At 44.6% G+C, this 22607-nt stretch overlaps 1 protein-coding gene across 3 annotated transcripts in view; it reads left to right on the top strand.

Moving 5' to 3' along the window:
* SFI1 (SFI1 centrin binding protein) overlaps window positions 1–22607 on the top strand; it is a 115759-nt gene that overhangs the window by 65251 nt on the left and 27901 nt on the right. For all 3 annotated transcript variants that reach the window (XM_050806680.1, XM_050806679.1, XM_050806678.1), the window contains 7 exons: window positions 6543–6699; window positions 8996–9157; window positions 12215–12285; window positions 14111–14203; window positions 16952–17049; window positions 18133–18199; window positions 22469–22599. In XM_050806680.1, the coding sequence (XP_050662637.1) occupies window positions 6543–6699; window positions 8996–9157; window positions 12215–12285; window positions 14111–14203; window positions 16952–17049; window positions 18133–18199; window positions 22469–22599 (779 nt within the window). The remainder of the gene's footprint in view (window positions 1–6542; window positions 6700–8995; window positions 9158–12214; window positions 12286–14110; window positions 14204–16951; window positions 17050–18132; window positions 18200–22468; window positions 22600–22607) is intronic.

Raw genomic sequence — 22607 nt, 5'->3', positions numbered from 1 at the left:
TATTAATTTTAGGATCAACTTGTCAAGTTCTATAACAAAGCCTATTAGGATTTTTTTTTTTTCTTTTTTTTTTTTTTTTTGAGACAGAGTCTCGCTCTGTCACCCACCCACTGGAGTACAGTGGTACGATCTTGGCTCGCTGCAAGCTCCGCCTCCCAAGTTCACACCATTCTCTTGCCTCAGCCTCCCTAGTAGATGGGACTACAGGTGCCCGCCACCTCACCCGGCTATTTTTTTGTATTTTTAGTAGAGATGGGGTTTCACCGTGTTAGTCAGGAGGGTCTCGATCTCCTGACCTCGTGATCTGCCTGCCTTGGCCTCCCAAAGTGCTGGAATTAACAGGCGTGAGCTACCGCACCTGGCTCAGCCTATTAGGATTTGTATTGCAGTATACTGACAGCTTATTAGGTTAGAATTGAGTCATTTCATCTATGAATTTGATATATCTCATATTGCTGAGCTTGAGAAGGGAGAGTAGGAAGGATGAGATCATGAGGTAACAGCCAGAACGTAGGGCCTTGCAGGCAGCACTTGAGAAAAAAGGCTTTGACTTTTATTCCTGGGAAGGTGAAGAGCTGCTGGCTCTGAGCAGAGGCGTAACATGATTGTACCTACCTCTTAACAGGATTCTCTGATTCATAGTGTACTGCTTTTGGGGTAAGAAAGGGAAGGATATATATGAATGTGTGTCTGTGTGTTTGTGGTGTGTGTGTGTATGTCTGTGTTTGCTTATATTTTCAAGAAGGAATAATGGAAAAATAAATGAAAAACTTACCAAAAAATGGTTACCTATAGGAGGAGGGAGGGAAGAGTATAGGAATAGAGTACTTCTGTGAATTTACTTTGTTACATAGTTTTAACTTCAGAACTATGCAAATATTTTATATAATTACAAAGCAAGAGTAAATAAAAAAACAATTGATATATTTTCAAAACAAACTGAAATAAACATATCAAGTTTGTGGCAATGACTACACAGAAAAAATTACTTCAAGTAACTTTAAAATACAATATTTTGATTGTTCACCCTGGTGGAATGTGTTAAAAGGACATAATGAACTGCTAAGAAATCTAAAACCACATTCTTATTAAACAAGTGTTATTGTTACTAGGAGGTTTGAAATTGTTGTATTGAAAATATAGTTACATTGTAAGATAAAGCAAATAATTATGGCAGTGTTGTTAGGAATAAAGATCTTCAATAGAAAAGATTACAAGTATAAAAATTAAAGAAATTAAATCTGCAGTTGGAACTGTAAATATCAATATGGACTCAATTATATATGTATGTGTATATATATGTATATATATGTGTGCATATGTGTATGTATATATATGTGTATATATGTGTATGTGTATATATATGTGTGTATATAACCATAAATACATTTCTGGCCTGGCACGGTGGCTCCCAGCACTTTGGGAGGCAGAGGCAGGTGGATCACCCGAGGTCAGGAGTTTGAGAACAGCCTGGCCAACATGGTGATACCCCATCTCTACTAAACATATAAAAAAATTAGCTGGGCGTGGTGGTGGTGGGCACCTGTAATCCCAGCTACTCGGGAGGCTGAGGCACGAGAATCATTCGAATCCAGGAGGCAGAGGTTGCAGTGAGCCAAGATTGTGCCAACTGCACTCCAGCCTGGGTGACAGAGTGAGACCCTGTCTCAAAAAAAAAAAAAAGCATTTCTAACTCTATTTACTGAAAAGACTTAGAAGCAGTGACCAGTAGTATAGCATTTAGTATCCCCAGTGCCCAAGTTGTGGTCTTAACTATTTCCCACTAATAGGAAGCAGGGCTTTTTAGAGAAATGGCTGATTATAGGTCTGGGGCAGGAAATAGACAAGATACACCTAGGACATAGTGTGGTGAAGACTGAGGAACTTAACAAAAGCTAATGGAATTGTGTCAGAAGGACTCAGGGACCAATTTGGAAGGGTTCCCGGGGCTTAAGATAGAAAAGTTTGAGCATCAAAAAACAATAAGCTAGGCATGGTGGTGCCTGTAGTCCCAGCTACTCAGGAAGCTGAGGCAGGAGGATCACTTGAGCCCAGTAGATTGAAAACATCAAGTACATAAAATTCATGCATTTGAAATAACTTTAAAAGAAAGTGGAACTCGTCGGTCATGATTTTGGGTTGTTAGGGGAGTAACTCAATTCTTTAAAAATTAATGAAGGCAAAAAATGAAGCATTTATCCCACCTTTCCTGTATAAACTGTTAACTCCAAGAAACCAGAGGGTTAACGAGAGAGAAGGCTTCTTTATAGAATTCCAGTTAATAAATGCAGAAGGAGTACTAGAAGAGAAAATTGCTGTTTTGCCACCTCTAATGAGGACACAGATCTAGGCAGCCATCACTAGGTGAGAGGATGGTGGGAAAATACAGGAGAAATCTGGCTACCTGCCGTCTGAATCCACCAGACAATCTTGGCATTGCTACAACTATGGCAGCCAGACTTGATGTGCCTCATGATACTATGTAAGTGGAAGTACCCAGCCACATTCATGAACTGTTCTTGCCTAAAAAATTGAACATGACTCCAAGCCTAATGCAAGTCTCTCAGTTTATAGGAAATACAGGGGTCAGAGTAACAAGTTAAAGACACCTCGAGATTACAGTCAGTCACATCCAAAATGTAGGACATTTTATAGGATAGATGACTTGATTTCTCTAGTAGATTGATGGCATGAAAGAGAAAAAAAAGCAGGAAGGGAAATTGTCATATAAAACAGAGTAAGTGACCTAAGAATTAAAGCAAACCAAAAAGGACCACTCTGGCTGTCGTGTTAGGAATACATCAGAGCCAGGCATGGTGGCAGATGTCTGTAATCCCAGCACTTTGGGAAGCCAAGGCGGGTGGACAGCTTGAGCCCCAGCGTTTGAGACCAGCCTGGACAACAAGGTAAAACCCTGTCTCTACAAAAAATACAAAAAATTATCCTGGTATGGTGGCATGTGTCTGTAGTCCCAGCTACTCAGGAGGCTAAGTGGGACGATCACCTGAGTCCGGGAAGTTGAGGCTGTAGTGAGCTATGATTGCGCCACTGCCCTCTAGCCTGGGCAATGGAATAAGACCCTGTCTCAAAAAAAAAAAAAAAAAAATAGCTGGGCATGGTGGTGCATGCCTGTGGTCCCGGCTGCTCAGGAGGCTGAGGCAGGAAGATTGCTTAAGCCCAGGAGATTAGGGCTGCAGTGAGCAGTATTCTTTTTTTTTTTTTTTTTTTTTTTTTTTTTTGAGACAGAGTCTCGCTCTGCCGCCCAGGCTGGAGTGCAGTGGCCGGATCTCAGCTCACTGCAAGCTCCGCCTCCCGAGTTGATGCCATTCTCCTGCCTCAGCCTCCCGAGCAGCTGGGACTACAGGCGCCCGCCACCTCGCCCGGCTAGTTTTTTTTTTGTATTTTTTAGTAGAGACGGGGTTTCACCATGTTAGCCAGGATGGTCTCGATCTCCCGACCTCGTGATCCGCCCGTCTCGGCCTCCCAAAGTGCTGGGATTACAGGCTTGAGCCACCGCGCCCGGCCAGTGAGCAGTATTCTTGCCACTGCACTTCAGTCTGGCAGTCTGGGTGACAGAGTGAGACCTTGTCTCTAAATAGATAAATAAATAACCAGAGATGATCAAGGATATAAACAGGGAGAACAGGTGAGAAGCTATTATGAAATTCCGGGTGAGATTTTGCACAAAGATGATAAGAAGACGGTAGTTGGATTCTGGATATCTTTTAAAGATGTAACCGACACCTTTAAAAGATGTGTGGATGAGATACGAAGTTTTAGAGTCCAAGATGACTTCCAAGTTTTGGCCTGGGGAATTGTAACAACGGAGTGCCATTTACTGAAATAGGAAAGACTGCAGGAGAAGCAGGTTTGTGGGAAGAGATTAGGAGGAGCCCAATTCTGGCCTCTGTATCTTCAGCCTGATAGGCCTTTTGAATATCCACAAGAAGATATGTTAAGGAAGCAGTGGGATATTGGGATATATGTGTGGAATATTGAGGATGGGGCCAGGATAGGAGGTACATTTGGGAAATTCAGGAGTTCTCAGTAGGCAGATGGTATATGAAGTTACTAGAGTGGGCGGGGTGCGGTGGCTCATGCCTGTAAATCCCAGCACTTTGGGAGGCTGAGGCGGGAGGATTGCTTGAACCCAGGAGTTCAAGACCAGCCTGAACAACATAGACCCCATCTCTTTTTTTAAAAAAACCTACTAGGGTGTGCGAAAAAATAAAGGGAGTGAGTGTAACTAGAGGAGAGGTTCCAGGGCTGAGCCTGCGAGGGGCACAGAGGTGGGAGTCAGCAACAGAAACAAAGCAGGGACCCGGACACATCCCAAAAGCCAGGTGAAGGAAGGAGGAGGCTTTGTCAGACACTCCTTGCAGATCGAGGGAGGTGAGGACTGAAATCTGACCTTTGGATTGAGCAACGTGGAGATGGCCGATGCATTCGATAAGAGCAGTTTCATTCAGTAAGCCGTGGGAGTGGGCTCAAGAAGGCCTGCCTGGGAGACAGAGAGATTAGAAAATAGCTCTTTTGAGGAGCTTGAAACAGAAAGAACCAAAGTGTTAGCTGGACGGCACAGTGTGGTCTAGAGTCTAGAGAGGGGTGTTGCTTTCTTTGAGAATCACTGGTTTATTCCTTTCAGAAAGTATTTTTGTGATGGCAATCTTCCCCCCACAACTTTTTATTTTTGACAAACACCAAATCATAGAAAAGGTGGATACTGGATGTATTTCACCCAGTTTAACCCATTGTGGTTTTTTGGTTTGGTTTGGTTTGGTTTGATTTTTTTGAGACAGGGTCTCACTCTGTCGCCCAGACTAGAGTGCAGTGGTGTGATCACTGCTCACTGCAGCCTCAACCTGCTCTAAAATTATAGACACAAAGTTTATCTTAAAGCTTATATCTCCTAAAAAGGGCAGTCTCCCACATAACCATAATATCATTATTGTATTCCAAGAAATTTAATATTGATATGATAATATGTAACATGCAGTTCATATTAAAATTGTATATTGTTGCTATTTTCTTTTTTTTTTTTTTTTTTTTGAGACGGAGTCTTGCTCTGTCTCTGTCGCTCAGGCTGGAGTGCAGTGACCAGATCTCGGCTCACTGCAAGCTCCGCCTCCCGGGTTTATGCCATTCTCCTGCCTCAGCCTCCCGAGTAGCTGGGACTACAGGCGCCCGCCACCTCGCCCGGCTAGTTTTTTGTATTTTTTAGTAGAGACGGGGTTTCACCGTGTTAGCCAGGATGGTCTCGATCTCCTGACCTCATGATCCACCCATCTCGGCCTCCCAAAGTGCTGGGATTACAGGCTTGAGCCACCGCGCCCGGCCTGTTGCTATTTTCATTTCCATAGTCTAATCAAAGGTCACCCATTGCTTTTAGTTGTTATATCCTGAAGACATTTTTTTAGGATGGGGAAAATAATAGCACATCGGTATGCTGATTTCAGAAATCTATAGAGAGTGAAAACGTGATTTATAAGAGGGCAGCTGCCAAGGCGGTAAACTTAGGAAGATGCGATGTAGCCAGAGCGGGACAGGGTTAGGAGGGGACTGACTTTGGTGGGAGGATGGACGGTTTATCCAGAGTAGCAGGAGAGAGAGAAGACAGAGCCCGTGGGCAGGTGGGTGGTTAAACATGGTGGACCTTGAGGAAATTTTCTTTTGATTGCTTTTATTTCTTAGTGAAATGGGAGCGATGGTATTCAGTTGTGAGGAGGGAGAGGAGAGGTGCGACAGGTTGAAGAAAAGATATGAAGTCTTTGTCTAAGTCATCTTCAGATTAGGACATGCATTATCACTGATCTAAGGGTGTGCATTTATAGACCCTTAGCTTCTATAGATAGGCATCCCTGGAACTAATCTGCCTGAAAAAGGACCACTTTACAGTAAGCGTCCTCTGACTTTGGAAGAAAAGGCAGACCCTCCCCTGTCCCAAATCTGAATGAATTATGTCACCCCTCGGATCGTTTCTGCTCCTTGTCTGCTTGTTTGTGGTTTTGTTTTGAGTTGGTCACTCTTGTCGCCCAGGCCGGAGTGCAGTGGTGTGATCTCAGCTCCCCGCAACCTCCGCCTCCCGCGTTCAAGAAATTCTCCTGCCTCAACCTCCTGAGTAGCTGGGATTACAGGCAGCCACCATCACGCCTAGCTAAGTTTTTGTATTTTTAGTAGAGATGGGGTTTCGCCATGTTGGGCAGGTTGGTCTCAAACTCCTGACCTCAGGTGATCCGCCTGCCTCGGCCTCCCAAAATGCTGGGATTACAGGCATGAGCCACTGCGCCTGGCATCTGCTTGCTGATTTTCTTCTTCTTTTTTTTGTAATCCAGAAAAAAATTACTTTTGAAAGCAGAATGTCCCTCTTAAAGACCCTTTTACTCCACAGTCCCATAGCTTATGATCCCGCTAGGGGATTGCCACTTCCTTGTTTCTGATTTCAGCCTTTCCACTGTGTGTGTCTTTCTCTTTTCCCTTTCCACCTGCTCTTCACCCTGTTTTCCTGCCTCTCCTTTGACTATTGTCTCTTCTCTGGTTTTCAGGCTTGGTCACAGTGGCGGGAACAGCTCCTGTATGTCCAGAAGGAGAAACAGAAGGTCGTCTCCGCGGTGAAACACCATCGGCACTGGCAAAAACAGAGATTTCTGAAGGCCTGGCTTGAATACCTGCAAGTTCGCAGAGTGAAGAGACAGCAGAATGGTGAGTAAGAAGCTCCAGGCTCTCAAGACAGAGGATTTGGTCACAATTTCCACTCTCCTGCTGCCGTTGGTACTGTACTAAGAAGTAATATAATGACGTTACTCCAGAAATGTTGGTAAAAGGAGATTGAGGAGGAAAATACATCATCCTTGAGTCAAACTTATTTCCCTTTGGCCTTTTCCTTTATTTATGTATCTATATCTATCTATCTATAGATAGAGTTTTTTTGGAGACAGAGTTTTGCTCTTGTTGCTCAGGCTGGAGTGCGGTGGTGCGATCTCAGCTCACTGCAACCTCCGCCTCCTGGGTTCAAGTGATTCTTCTGCCTCAGCCTCCCAAGTAGCTGGGATCACAGATGCCCACCGCTTCGCCCAGCTAATTTTTGTATTTTTAGTAAAGATGGGGTTTCACCAAGTTGGCCAGGCTGGTTTTGAACTCCTGACTTCAGGTGATCCCCCTGCCTTGGCCTCCCAAAGTGCTGGGATTACAGGCGTGAGCCACTGCACCCGGCCTCTTCTGTATATTTTTTATCTAAATAGGGTTTTCATTATGCTATAAGTATTGTAATTATTTTGATTAATATGTTGATAACTTATGGCTTTGTATCTTGCTTTTTTCCACACAGTTAATCAACATTTTCCTGCATCTTAAGTATTTGTCACAATTTTTTTTTTCTTTTGTTTTTTGAGATGGAGGCTTGCTCTGTCGCCCAGGCTAGAGTGCAGTGGCGTGATCTCCACTCACTGCAAGCTCCGCCTCCCAGGTTCACGCCATTCTCCTGCCTCAGCAGGAGAAGATGGGACTACAGGCACCCACATGGTGCCCTGCTGACTTTTTGTATTTTTAATAGAGACGGGGTTTCACCATGTTATCCAGGAGGATCTCGATCTCCTGACCTTGTGATCCACCCGCCTCAGCCTCCCAAAGTGCTGAGATTACAGGCATGAGCCACCGTGCCCAGCTATGAATGTTATTTTTTTTAACAACTATTCATATTTTATAGGATGGCTTACCTTAATATACTTAGCCATTCTCCTATTAATAGATATTTGGATAGTTTCTGTTTGTCTCCAATTATGCAAATGCATATGATTTTGATATCAAGTTTTTTGGATATTGCTTATATGGTTTTGTTTCCTAGTTAGATTCAGAAGTAATAATACACAGAAATGTGAACATTGGTACACTTTTAAAGTTAAGTTTATTGAGTTTATACCCAAGTGAGTCAAGCACTGTGCTAGACACTGGGTTAGGGGTCTCTGGCATTCAGCCAAACCTCGCTGCAGAAATCTCTTAGGCCGCCAACACTGTCTCTTGGGAGAGTTCGAATGTGTTCTTTGGAGGATAGTGACCCCAGACCAGCAGTCCAGTTGCCCAGTCCTGGAATGTGAAGGCATTAAGCTGTTTAGCATGATAAGCTATAGACTAACGCCTGCCTCCAGTTACAGCATCCAAATTCCAGGTCTGATTCCCATCCCCATCCCGGGCCCTAGCTCATCAGACCATTATCTGACTAGCATTAAAAGGAGATGAAGCTGGCAGCCAGGATCAGGTTGGCTGAAAGCTCAAAAAAGCCTATGCCAGCATGGCAGCTGAATTTTATGTCATTAACTCAATCTCTAAGTCCTATCCAGGAGTCATTTGTTTAGAAGCAAAAGTAAAACAGTCCTTTTGAAAGCAACAGTTATCATTCCTGTTTATCAGTATCTAACCAGAAGCCTCAGCCCTTTGATGTAACTGATTTTATAGCACCCTCCTCCCTAAAATCACAGAGCTTTTCTCTTTCCTTGGAGAGAGGAGATATAACTCAGGGATTTCTAATGACCTTTCAAGGTTTAAAAAAACATGTATTTTGGCCGGGCGTGGTGGCTCACGTCTGTAATCCCAGCACTGTGGGAGGCTGAGGCAGGCAGATCACTTGAGGTCAGGAGTTCGAGACCAGCCTGGCCAACATGGTGAAACCCCCCGTCTCTACTTAAAATATAGAAAAATCAGCGAGGGATGGTGGCGCATGCCTGTAATTCCAGCAACTCGGGAGTCTGAGGCAGGAGAATCACTTGAACCCAGGAGGCACAGGTTGCAGTAAGCTGAGATCGCGCCACTGCACTCCAGCCTGGGCGACAGAGCGATACTCCAACTCAAAAAAAAAAAACAAAAAACTTTTAGCATTGTGTGTGTGTGTGTGTGTGTAGCCTTGAACCCCTGCTCTCGCCAGTAGTGGGGTTCAGCTTGTCTTAAAGATGTTTCCAGTTCATCCTCTAACCTTGAGGGAGCAGCAGTTATTTCTCTGTTGCAGAGATGGCTGAGCGATTTCATCATGTCACCGTGCTCCAGATACACTTCTGTGACTGGCAGCAGGCCTGGGAGCAGAGGCAGAGCTTGTATGCCTACCATGCCCAGGTGGAGAAACTGGCCAGGAAGATGGCCCTGCGGCGCACCTTTACTCACTGGAAACACTGTATCCTTTCAGATACCCAGGCTGTCCATTGCCTCAGCCAGGACAGCAGGAGCTCAGCAGCACGTGAAACGAAAGTCATGAGATACATGGGAAACAACTGCCAAACGATTTACAACAGCCTTTTCTCTGTTGGCAGTCTTAAAATTTTTTGTTTAATTGGGATTGTGTATAAAAAGAGTACTTATATATTTATAGTTTAAAAATAATAAAATGAACAACTATGTATCTTATTACCCAACTTTCAAAATAGAACCTTGCTAGCACACCTCTCTTCTCCTCCCTGATTGCATTCTTTTTCTTTTCCCTCAGGTGTAATCCCACTTTCCTGATGAACATTTTTTGGTATTGTAATATAAGTGCTTTTCTCTGCCCACTAGGTGGTGGAAATAGCCACCACTGGCTTTTTCTTGGTGATACCATCACCGTGACCATAAGCTTCCATTTATTGCGCTTTTACTATGTAGCAGACACTATGCTTCATCCTCATAGCAGTGCTGTGGAGTAGATGCCACTATTGTCATTCTACAGACAGGGAAACAGATTCAGAGGAGTTGAGTGTATTTTAAAGTCACAAGTCATTGGCAGATTCAGGATTTTCAAAACCTGGGCCTTTAACTCCTGTGTACATATTCTTTTTTTTTTTTTGGAGATGGAGTCTTGCTCTGTCACCCAGGCTGGAGTGCAGTGGCACAATCTTGGCTCATTGCAATCTCTGCCTCCCGGGTTCAAGCGATTCTCCTGCCTCAGCCTCACGAGTAGCCGGGATTACAGGCATGTGCCACCATGCCTGGCTAATTTTTGTATTTTTAGTAGAGATGGGGTTTCGCCATGTTGGCCGGACTGGTCTTGAACTCATGACCTCAGGTGATCCACCTGCCTCAGCCTCCCAAAGTGCTGGGATTACAAGCATGCAGGCATGAGTCACCGCACCCAGCCTCTTTTTTTTTTTTTTTTTTTTTTTTTGAGACAGAGTCTTGCTCCATCACCCAGGCTGAATTGCAGTGGTGCCATCTCAGCTCACTGCAACCTCCACCTCTCGGGTTCAAGCGATTCTCCTGTCTCAGCCTCCTGAGTAGCTGGGATTACAGATGCCCACCACCACGCCCGGCTAATTTTTGTGCTTTTAGTAGACATGGGGTTTCTCCATATTGGCCAGGCTGGTCTCAAACTCCTGACCCAAAGTGATCCACTTGCCTCAGCCTCTTAAAGTAGTGGGATCACAGGGATGAGCCACCACGTCCAGCCCTGTGTACCTATGCTTTTTTTTTTTTGCTTTTTTTTTTTAAGATGGAGTTTTCGCTCTTGCTGCCCAGGCTGGAGTGCAATGGCCCAATCTTGGCTCACCACAACCTCTGCCTCCCGGGTTCAAGCAGTTCTGCCTCAGCCCCATGAGTAGCTGGGATTACAGGCATGCACCACCATGCCTGGCTAATTTTTTTTTGTATTTTTAGTAGAGACAGGGTTTCTAGATGTTGGCCAGGCTGGTCTCAAACTCCTGATGACCTCAGGTGATCCACCCGCCTCAGCCTCCCAAAGGGCTGGGATTACAGGCGTGAGCCACCTCGCCCGGCCACCCAGCCGTATTCTTAATCACTACCCCTACCATACTGTGTGCCCAAGTATAAGAATCTGGACTGCCTAGGATGTTCATCCATACATTTTATTTGTTCATCAAAGTCTTGCTTTGTGTAAACTCCTGCTTAAATCCTTGGATACGAGGAAGCTCAGACTAATGGTAGTTCATTGTCTAGTGGGGAAAATAAACATGAAAATGGGTCTTTAAATATGGCATGATAACTGCTGTCATAAAGGTTTGTATCAAGTCCTGTGAGAGCGACTGTGGAGATTCAGCCAAGGAGGTAATGTTTGTGCAGAATTTAAGTCATAGGAGATGAGAAGTTGGGAAGGTTGATGTCTTAGGGGAAGACTGCAGAAGGTTGGAAAAGGCAAAAATGAATGACATTTATGCAGGTTTAGAGGTGAGGAAAAGCATTCAAGAATCTAGTGAGCTGTAGAGCTATGGATGGTGGGAAGGTAGAAGCAGGAACCTCTAGAGGTTTTTTAACTTTTTAAAATTTAGAGACAGGGTCACATGTTGCCCAGGCTGGAGTGCAGTGGCTTTCACAGGCACAATGGTAGCTTACTACAGTCTTGAACTCCTAGGCTTAAGCAATCCTCCCTCCTCAGCCTCCCAAGTAGGTGGAACTACAGGCACACACCATCACACCTGGCATCAGAGGTTTTTAAGAAGAGAAGAGGCTGGGGGCAGTGGCTCACACCTGTAATCCGAGTGCTTTACGGGGATCACTTGAACCCAGGAGTTTGAGGCTACAGTGAACTATGATGGCACCCTTGCCCTCCAGCCTGGGTGACAGAGTGAGACCTAGTCTCTTAAAAAAAAAAAAAAAAAAGAAGGAAAAGAAATGCAGTCAGATTTGTGCATTGGAAAGGATAATTCTGGATTAGCGGAGAGAGGCTAGCACCAGTGGGAGACCAGTTATGGGAGGAGGCTCACTTACCAGTCTGCGTAAGGGATGAGTCAGATGAACTGCACGGTGTTGGGAGTGGGGACAGAAGAGCAGGAGGGGTTGGAGAGAGCCAAGAGATTTAGGAAGAGAACAGATGGACTTGGCGACCGATTAGATGAGAGTGGGAGGAGAAAAGGTTTGAAAATAACTCCAAGGTTTTTAGCTCAAACATCTGACTGGATTGTGATGCCAAAACAGTGATTACAGAAAAAGGAGCAGATTCTGCTTTAGATGTGGTGATTTCTAAATGTTTACTGAAATTGGTAGCAGTTTATCTCAGGTAATTTTTGCCTCTCATCTCATGGGCATTCAAGGGGAGGAGTGCAAGACCAGATGTTTGATCAGTAACTGACGGGGTTTCCCTTTGCCCACTGCTTCCCTGGGTCATCAGGAGTAGACAGAGGTGCACCTCAGCCCACCTGGCACGTGTGTTATCCCCGATAGCCACGACCCTTCAGGTGGCTTGCTGAGAATGCACTGTTTAGGGGCCAGAACCTTGTTGAGACTGGAGGCCTTCACTTCCTGGCAGATATGCTGCTGTGTGCAGAAGAAGCTGCCCGGTGTGAGATGGCAGAAGAGCACCACAGGCACAGCCAGCTGGTAAGAGCCCTGCATCCTGGCATGGCTCCACTCGGCAGCCTTGCTTGGGTATCCACTCTTGGGGTACCCTGACCCCTATCACCTTCATTAAATGCAGTCAGCTATGGGTGAGTTTTCGTCATGAAACCCTCCTTTCATTGTAGGTGTCCCTATTTTCATTTTGGATTACAGGTGCTAATGGTGTAGGGTCAGAGGGCTTTGGAGCTGTAAAGGAACCTCAGAGATTTAGTCCTGAGCTTTTTTTTTACATGGGAAAAACCCCTTTTGAGTGGCAGAAGCCTCATTTATAAAATAGATCAAAGTAGCCATGCTGTGGTTGAAGCATGTCAGGGAGTCAGTCCCTGTTCTACCTGCTACTGTTCCCTTCCCTTGCTATACGAGGTGGTCTTCGAATGTTTTCAGGAGCCTGTGGGGCTCCACAAAGCACAGTACAAAAAACCCTAATCCAGTCTGATATCTTCACTTCTGTCTCAGAAAATTGAAGCCTAAGGCTTGGGGAAATATGGGCAAATAAGCTTTGCTTAGTCAATTTGTGAGGCATTATTATTTTTTAGGGATGGAGTCTCACTATGTTGTCCAGGCTGGATTCAAACTTCTGGGCTCAAGCAATCCTCCCACCTCAGCCTCCTGAGTAGCTGGGACTATAGGCATGTGCCACCATGCCCAGTGTTGAGGCATTATTATTATTATTATTAGAGATAGGATCTCCTCTGTCACCCAGGCTGAAGTGCCATGTTACAATCGTAGCTTGCTGCAGCCTTGAACTCCTGGACTCAAGTGATCCTTCCACCTCAGCCTCCCAAGTAGCTGGGACCACAGGCACATGCTACCATGCCCAACTAATATTTTAGATTTTTTTTTTTTTTTTTTTTTTTTTTGAGACGGAGTCTCGCTCTGTCTCCCAGGCTGGAGTACAGTGGCATGATCTCGGCTCACCGCAAGCTCTGCCTCTGGGGTTCACACCATTCTCCTGGGTTCATGCCATTCTCCTGCGTCAGCCTCCCGAGTAGCTGGGACTACAGGTGCCTGCCACCATGCCCAGCTAGTTTTTTGTATTTTTAGTGGAGACGGGGTTTCACCGTGTTAGCCAAGATGGTCTCGATCTCCTGGCCTTGTGATCCACCCACCTCAGCCTCCCAAAGTGCTGGGATTACAGGTGCCAGGCCTAATTTTTTAGTTTTTTATACAGAGTCTCCCTCTGTTGGCCAGGCTGGTCTTGAACTCCTGTGCTCAAGCGGTCCTCCTGCCTCAGCATCCTAAAGTGTTGGGATTACAGGTGTGAGCCACTGCACCTGGCCTTTTAGGCATTATTGATGGAGCTGGATCCAGGTCCATCCTGGCCCAACCCCAGCCCTTCCTTTCACTAAAGATTCCTTCTTCCGTTTTAGCAGCTCTGCAATTATAGTCATATAAATGTACGCACTGAGCCCATATGGGAAAAAAACAAAAACACAAAACCATCACAGACAAAAAGTCTGTCTTTTTCTGACAGGCAACAGTTGATGTTTACCCTTGGTCTGTAGAATTGTCGTGTGGATTGTGGCGTTCTCTCCTGGTGTGGGCGTGTTTGTTCTTGTGCAGTATAGATGGACAGCAGGGAGGTTCAGCAAATATTTATTAAGTGCCTGCTGTGCAGACTGGCTTGTGTTAGACTCCCAGGTGAATCTCAAAGTAGAGAACCACACTCAGGGAAATAACAGCTATGAGAAGCTGTGACCACGCTTCTCTCCCGTCATTTGAGGCGCGGTCTGCCTTCACCTGCTCTTGGTTTACAGACTCTACTGATTCCAGTCCTTGTAATCAGTTGTGTCCTTTCTTTGCACAGTATTTTTGCTTTAGAGCCCTAAAAGACAACGTGACCCACGCCCATCTCCAGCAAATAAGAAGGAATCTCGCTCACCGGCAGCATGGTGTCACGGTAAGGGTTGTCGTCTGTATCAAGGGACCTCTCCTGATGGCCATTCTCTCTTGCTCTTTTTTCAGTCTTGCCAAATTAAGCAGAACTCTATTTATTTATTTATTTATTTGTTTATTTTTATTTATTTATTTATTTTTTTTTTTGAGACGGAGTCTCGCTCTGTCGCCCAGGCTGGAGTGCAGTGGCCGGATCTCAGCTCACTGCAAGCTCTGACTCCCAGGTTTACGGCATTCTCCTGTCTCAGCCTCCCGAGTAGCTGGGACTACAGGCGCCCGCCACCTCGCCCGGCTAGTTTTTTGTATTTTTTAGTAGAGACGGGGTTTCACCGTATTAGCCAGGATGGTCTCGATCTCCTGACCTCGTGATCCGCCCGTCTCGGCCTCCCAAAGTGCTGGGATTACAGGCTTGAGCCACCGCGCCCGGCCAGAACTCTTTTTAAAAAGACTTTTGTGCTTCAAGATTTGTCCAGACTATCAACTCTAACACCTTAGTTTGCATTTTCTTTTCTCTCTCTTCTTTTTTTTTTTTTTTTTTTTGACAGAGTCTTTCTCTGTTGCCCGAGCTGGAGTGCAGTGGCACAGTCTAAGCTCACTGCAACCTCCGCCTCCGAGGTTCAAGCGACTCTCCTGCCTCAGCCTCCCGAGTAGCTGGAATTACAGGCATGCGCCACTACACCTGGCTAATTTTTGTATTTGTAGTAGAGACGAGGTTTCACCACATTGGCCAGGCTGGTCTCGAACTCCTGACTTCAGATGATCCGCCCGCCTCAGCCTCGCAAAGTGCTGGGATTACAGGCGTGAGCCACTGTGCTCGGCCTCTTTAGTTTGCATTTTCTTTGGTAATCCATGCCTACTGATAGAAAAACTCTTGTTTTTGCCTTGTTTGATCCCATTTTTTTTATCCGTTTGCTAAGAAAATGGATAGTTGACTCAAAGTTCAGGGACTGTGGATTTTGACCTTGACCTAGGGGATGTAGTGATACAAACACACTTTCTTTCTCTGCTTATTTAGAGGCAGGGTGTTGTTCTGTCACCCAGGCTGTAGTGCAGTGGCTTACTGCAGCCTCAACCTCCCAGGCTCAGGTGATCCTCCTGCCTCAGCCTCCCAAGTAGTTGGGACTAGAGCTGTAAGCCACCACACCCAGCTAATTTTGGTATTTTTTATAGAGACGGGGTCCCACTGTGTTGCCTAGGCTGGTCTCAAACTCCTGGGCTCAAGTGATCTGCCCACCTTAGCCTCTCAAAGTGCTGGGATTACAGGTGTGAGCCACTGTACCCAAATACACTTTATTTATTTATTTATTTATTTTTGAGACAGGGTCTTGCTCTGTCACCCAGGCTGGAGTGCAGCTGCAGTGGTGCGATCTCGACTCACTGCAACCTCTGCCTCCCAAGTTCAAGCAGTTCTCGTGTCTCAGCCTCCCAAGTAGCTGGGATCACAGGATCACTTAAACTTTGTCACCTTAACCATTTTTAAGTGTACAGTTCAGTGGCATGTACATCCTCATTGTGCAATCATACTATTCATCTCTAGAACTTTTTCATCTTGCAAAACTGAAACTCTGAACCCATTTCCTCTTTCCTCAGCCCCTGGAAACCACCATTCTACTTTCTGTCTCTATAAACTTGATTATTCTAGAGACCTCATAGGTGTAATCATACAGTATTTGTCCTTTTGCAACTGGCTTATTTCACTTAGCATAATGTATACTTTTTTAAATGACTACCTTTTTTTAAAAAAAAGGACAGGCCAGTTATTTTGTATATACAATTTATTTTTTATTATAATAATTCTTTTTAGAGACAGGGTCTCGCTCTGTCATCCAGGCTAGAGTGCAGTGGTGCGATCATAGGTCATTGTAGCCTCATCCTCCTGGGCTCAAGAGAATATCCTGCCTCAGCCTCCTGAGGAGCTAGGACTACAGGTGCACACCACCATGCCTAGCCTTGTAGAATATTATTGTGGGGTTTTTGTTTCTGTGTTTGTTTGTTTTTTTTTTTGGTTAGTGTTTTGAGGTGGAGTTCCACTCTTGTTGCCCAGGCTGGAGTGCAATGGTGCGATCTCGGCTTACCGCAACCTCCACCTCCCGGGTTTAAGTGATTCTCCTGCCTCAGCCTCCCAAGTAGCTGGGATTACAGGCATGTGCCACCACGCCTGGCTAATTTTGTATTTTTAGTAGAGACAGGGTTTCTCCATGTTGGTCAGGCTGGTCTCAAACTCCTGAGAACTCAGGTGATCTGCCTACCTTGGCCTCCCAAAGTGCTGAGATTACAGGTGTGAGTCACCACACCCGGCCCAGTGTTTTATGTTCTTGATTTATCTGATTGTTTCCTTTTGATATCATTTAATTTTCCTTTAATCTACGTGGTTTCTATAATCATTACATCTAAGGACTTGTTTAGATTGAAATTAAGCATTTAGGCAAGACTACTTCATAGGTAGGAATATGCAATAAAATCAGTTTTAATTTCCAGAATGGCTTTCTGAAATGTCCTTGTCTTCTGTGAGATTAGGAATAGCTTCTTCATCTAGATTTCCATAGACTGGAAGAACCATCTTTTTGCCTTTTATGTTGGCCCAGAATAGCTCTATAGTTCAGCCATCATTAATTTGTATGCCCAATGTATGTTGGCTGCTCCTAACTGAGGTAATTCCTGCTTTGGGGGAGCTCACAGTCTGTTGGAGTAAGGATTCACTGTTTTACCTTTCATCTCAGTAAATTTCCATTTTCTTCCTACCATGCTTCAGCTGCTGCACAGGTTCTGGAACCTCTGGCAGTCTCAGATTGAGGAGAAAAAGGAAAGAGAGCAGCTGCCCTTACTGCATGCTGCCTGGGACCACTACAGGTAGGGACTCTGGCTTCATCCCTGGCTCTCAGGGACTTTGTGCCTCTGACTTACTGTTTTCCCGGGGTAATCGCTTGCCCTTCTATGCATGAGTGTGGCAGATTCAGAAAGGCCTGCTGGGGTGGAGGTCCTGCTATAAACCGTTTGTTCCTGAATTTGGGATTTTGGCTGATCAGATGGGAGATAGAATAAGCATATGTGCATCAGTTCTTGGCCACCATAGTTGGGAGTATGTGCCTGGTCGCTCACTGCCTTGGTTCTACAGGCATCAATATGTTCCCAAGTTAGAATTCATGCATTACTAGTGTTAAAGAGAAGGGTCAGGGACATTTGTGACTTGGTCTTAAAGTGTGCAGGGAATGTTGTGAATATTTTAGAGCTAGTCGTTCAGTTAAAATAAATAAGAACACTACATTTCTGTGAGGAAAACTCAGAATGTATAGGGTGGAAAGTATAAAGGGAAAAATAAAAGTTGCCTGGTCCCCTCCCTACAAGGAAGAGTAAGATCTTACTCCGCAGAGCAGGGAAGTATGAACTCCCTTGCTGCCAGAAATGTCGAACATGCCCTCCCTTTCTTTGCTCTCCCCTTTCCCTCCCTGCACAGTATAATCAACTTCTTTTGCATAGTTTAGGTCCAATTTTGAAGCATTTTTTAATGAGTTAGTGAGAATTCCAATAATTAACTGACTCATTTAGAGTTCTCAAGACACATTATTCCAAACCCTGGTTTACAAAACCTAGTGTGAGAGGCAACATGTCATGGACCCCCAGGCTTCGGCCATGAAACCAGGAAGTTCAGGCTATCTAGGGGACTTCATACATATTTCCTAAACTCCAGAGCTACTGTGCTTTTGGTGGTCTAATTAAGTTTTACAGGAAAGTTGTCAACATTTTAGGCAATCCACAGTCCAGAATCAGAGGTTGACAGATTTTACATTAGATACCAGGTTCTTACTGCCCTCTCTCCTAGAATGAAACTAATAAGCCCATAGGGTGCCTTTAACTCACAGGAAGTAACTGTACCCCGATTTACCTGCCTTAAAACAAAGTTTTAAAAACTCGATGTTCTTCCTTTTGTTTCAGGATAGCACTGCTGTGCAAGTGTATCAAATTGTGGCTACAGTATACTCAGAAGAGGCGGTACAAGCAGGTATGGAGTACTTTTTAGCAGATTGCTCTCCTGCCTTACATTCTTGGACCCATTTGCTTTGGAAAGATTCTTGGAAAAGACCTATGCCAAGAGGTCTTGTCGTTCTTCTTTGGAAGACAGGGTGTTGAAAAAGCTCAAAGACATTTCTTCCAGTTTCCACCTCTGATATCAGAAAGTCTTCATAACTCCCATTTCTTATCTGCTATGAAAATGTAAGTTCTCTCTGAAAGTACTGAGCTCTTATCAGCCATTCACACCTTTACTCAAATTCATTTAGCCTCTGAGTTAGCCAGCCCATCACCCAGTGGGACCTGCAAAAGATACACGGAGAGGTGCAGAGCGTAAGTGCTGCATCCCAGTACTAAACAGTGTGAGACATATGTCCCCCGGAGGTGGAGGATGTGAGGTCAGGACCACAAATAAGTAAAGGCAGATTGAGAAAGATAGATTCATTCAATTTAAGAAACACTTACTGAGCAACTGTTGTGCCTCAGACACTGCACTAAGCACTGAGGATACAACCGTGATATAAAGTCAACAAAATTCCTGCTCTCCCAGGGCTCATACTTTAGCACCAGGGTGACAAATAAGTGTGACCTTACAAGCCCATTCTGCCAATTGGGAGTACCTTCTGGAATGTTGAACTGAGAAGGATTTCAAGGCCATGTTGACACTCACTGGGAAAGGGTTCAGTTGATGGTGTCTGCCATTGTGAGAAGTGCCCCCTTTTTGGTCATCTCTGGAGTGTAACAGAGGAAGACACAAACCAAACTCCTCCCTGTTATTTTCATGCTGCCCACCCTACCCATACCTCCATCTTCTGCTGGAGTCTAAGAGGCGAATCTTTAAATTCTCCTGTTAGCTAGTTCCCTATAGTTTGGGGATAGAATCCAAATTTTTAGCAAGGCCTACAAGCTCCTTTGGGAGCCGGTCCCTGTCTGTTTCTCTCCCCTTTCCTGTTACCACTCTGTTCCTTCACAACTGCACTCTGACCAGTTAAACTGCCAGTGGTTCCCTAAAGGCCCTCTGTGCTCTCCTGCTTCTCTTGGTACCTCCAGTTCTCAATTTCACACTCCTTTCCAGCTCAGATGTCACCTCCTCCCCCAGGCCAGTCCACCTCCACCCCTACCCCTGAGGCATGGCTTTATCAGAATATTCATCTTGTGGTTGTTCACTGGCTTCTCTTTCCTCACAGGCAGTGAAGTCCTTTAGAGTACAGCCTGTCCCTTTTTCCTCCTTAGCCCGACACCGTGCTTGGCATGGGGTATGTGCTAATATTTGGATGAATGAATGCACAGACCAACAAATGAACCGCCGTTGATTTCTTCAGAGCTTTTTTCCAAGGATGGTATCAATTGGTAGAGCTTGGATGCTATAGGGCATGGCCTCTTTTTGCGTCACTCTTGCCTTCCACACTTAGGAAATGCTAGAGTCACTGCATTCTTTGACATGCCTTTGGATTATGTTACTGGCTTTGAAAAGTTCAAGTAATGCAAGTTCACCAGAATGTAGGAAAGCCTTTCAGAAAAAGACTGAGTGTCAGAGTTGAAAGGTTGTATTTATTCAAGGTGGAAAGCTGAGGGTCTCTTTTATTTCCTTCCTGGAAAACGAGCACTCCCCTTGACACAGGGGCCCAACACTGGCAGCCAGTCTGGGGTCAGCATTTTCATCTCTCACACTGATCTAGCATGGCCTGCTTTTAAAGGTGTAGCAGGTCTGAAAAATAGGAAGAGCACTGCTTCGTCATTCCTAAACCTTCAGCTGACAATTTGAATATCACCTCTCGGTATAGGTATCCCAGGAGCACGTCAGTTCTTTCTATTCTTAGACAAGATAAAAATATTATTTTTTGTGGGTTTCTTCCTTTTTAAAAAGTGACATAGAGTCAGCCCTCTGTATCTGTGGGTTCCACATCCATGGATTCAACCAACCATGGAAAAAAATATTCAGAGAAAAAAAGAATGGTTGTGTCTGTACTCAACATATACAGACCTTTTTTTCTTGTCAGTAGTCCCTAAACAATATATAAACAATAGAGTATAACAACTGTTTACATAGCATTTACATTGTGTTAGGTATTATGAGTAATCGAGATATATACAGGAGGATCGCCTAGGTTATATGCAGATGCCACATCAATTTGTTGTTGTTGTTGTTGTTAGTTTTTTGTTTTGTTTTGTTTTTGAGACAGGTCTCACTTTGTCACCCAGGCTGGAGTACAGTGGCATGATCTTGGCTCACTGCAGCTTCACTCTCCCCAGGTTCAAGCGATTCTCCTGCCTCAGCCTCCCAAGTAGCTGGGACTACAGGTGCAAGCCACTATGCCCAGCTAATTTTTTTATTTTTTTGTAGAGGTGGGGTGTCGCCATGTTACCCAGGCTGGTCTCAAACTCCTGAGCTCTGCCTGCCTCGGTCTCCCAAAGTGCTGGGAGTACAGACGTGAGCCACTGCACCTGGCCTGCTCTACCATTTTATGTAAGAGACTTGAGTATCCATGGATTTTGGTATCTGAGAGGGACCCTGGAACCAGTCCCCCACGAATACCAAAGGATGGTGCTCTGCAGAATGGCGAATTGTTTGCTAACTGTTGAAGCTGGGTGATAGGGGCATAGGTATTCATTATACTGTCGGCTTCTACTTTTGCTTAAATTTGAAAATGCCCATAAAAAAAAAAAAGAAAAGAAAAGCAATGTGTAGGTATTATAGAAAATTTAGGAAGTATAAAAAGACATAAAGAAGAAAAAATGAAACCATTCATGACATTTAATGGGTAAACCTGGTATTCCTCTGTGGGGGTAGGAGTGTATGTACCCATCTATTCACATACATATACATATGCATACTGATCCAGTTATCTATTGCTGTGTAAAAAATCACCCCAAATTCAGTGGTATAAGACAACAACCATTCTATTATGCTTTATGGATTCTCAAAGATTGAGACAGAACACTATGGGAATGGTTGGTTTCTGCTCCAAAATCAGCCTCAGCTGAAAAGATTCTAACAGCAAGGGGTTAGAATCATCTAGAAGTTTCTTCACACGTCTCTAGATCCTGGACTAGAATGACTCAAAGACTGGGCTCAATTGGGAATGTTAGCCAAAGAACCTGTATATGACCTCTTTGTGAGGCTTGGGCTTCCTTGCAGCATGGCGGCCTTGGGGTAGTCAGCCATCAGGGCTTCAAAATGTGTGTTCCAGGAACAAGTCAGAAGCTCTGTGGCTCTTTATATAGCCTCAGAACTCACATACTGTCACTTTTACCATGCCCTATTGGTCAGAGCAGTCACTATCCCAGCCAGATGCAAGGGGAGGGAACAGAGATCACTTCTCAGTGAAGGAAGATCAAAGAATTTGCAGCCATGTTTTTAAAACCTCTACACATGTTGGCCGGGTACGGTGGCTCACACCTGTAATCCCAGCACTTTGGGAGGCCAAGGCAGGCGGATCGTGAGGTCAAGATATCAGGACCATCCTGGCCAACATGTTGAAACCCCGTCTCTTCTAAAAAGTACAAAAAATAGCTGGGTGTGGTGGCACGTGCCTTGTAGTCCCAGGTACTTGGGAGGCTGAGGCAGGAGAATCACTTGAACCCGGGAGGCAGAGGTTGCAGTGAGCTGAGATTGTGCCACTGCACTCCAGCCTGGCAACAGAGTGAGACTGTCTCAAAAAAAAAAAAAAAAAAAAAAAAAAACCTCTACACATGCATATATGCTTTTTCCCCCAAAGTTTTGGATCATGGAGGCATATACAGTATATTCTTACGTCCATTGTCTGTCTTACCTACTGATGTATCAGTAAAATAGTAGACTTTTATAATTACATAAATATGTATGACAAACACTATAAACAAAATGAAAAGATAAATATTATGGAGTGGGGAAATATTTAGATTTATAACACATGACAAAGGACTAATAAATTGTTTAGGTTTGAAAACCCCATACATATCAGTGAGTCGAATGCTAACAGACAGTGAAACAGGTAATGGGTATGAACACCTAAGTCATGGGGAAGAGAGAGAGAAAGAGAGTGTGTGTGTGTGTGTGTGTGTGTATGTATTTGTAAAAATGCTTAACCAATGTTTAAGTGAAAATTTTTTCACCTCTTTCATTTTTCTTCTAGCATATTGGCAAAGATAATAATTTTCATCTTTTTCTCATTTTTATTATATAGGAAGCAGTCCTCCCACAAGAGTGTGACCCTGAAAGGTCATACTTAAAAAAAAAAAAAAAAGTTAAGTGCAGTGGTCATTCTTTGTTTTGCTTCAGCGGCTACAGGCCAGAGCGGATGGTCATTTCCAGCAGAGAGCCCTGCCTGCTGCCTTCCACACATGGAAGAGACTCTGGCGATGGCGCCAGCAGGACAACGTCCTCAATGCAAGAGCAACACGTTTCCACAGGTACAGTG

This window comes from Macaca thibetana, chromosome 10, assembly GCF_024542745.1.
Source record: "Macaca thibetana thibetana isolate TM-01 chromosome 10, ASM2454274v1, whole genome shotgun sequence".
Classification (NCBI taxonomy): Eukaryota; Metazoa; Chordata; class Mammalia; order Primates; family Cercopithecidae; genus Macaca; species Macaca thibetana.
The sequence above is the reverse complement of the archived record's forward strand: the minus strand, read 5'-3'. Positions and strand labels throughout refer to the sequence as shown.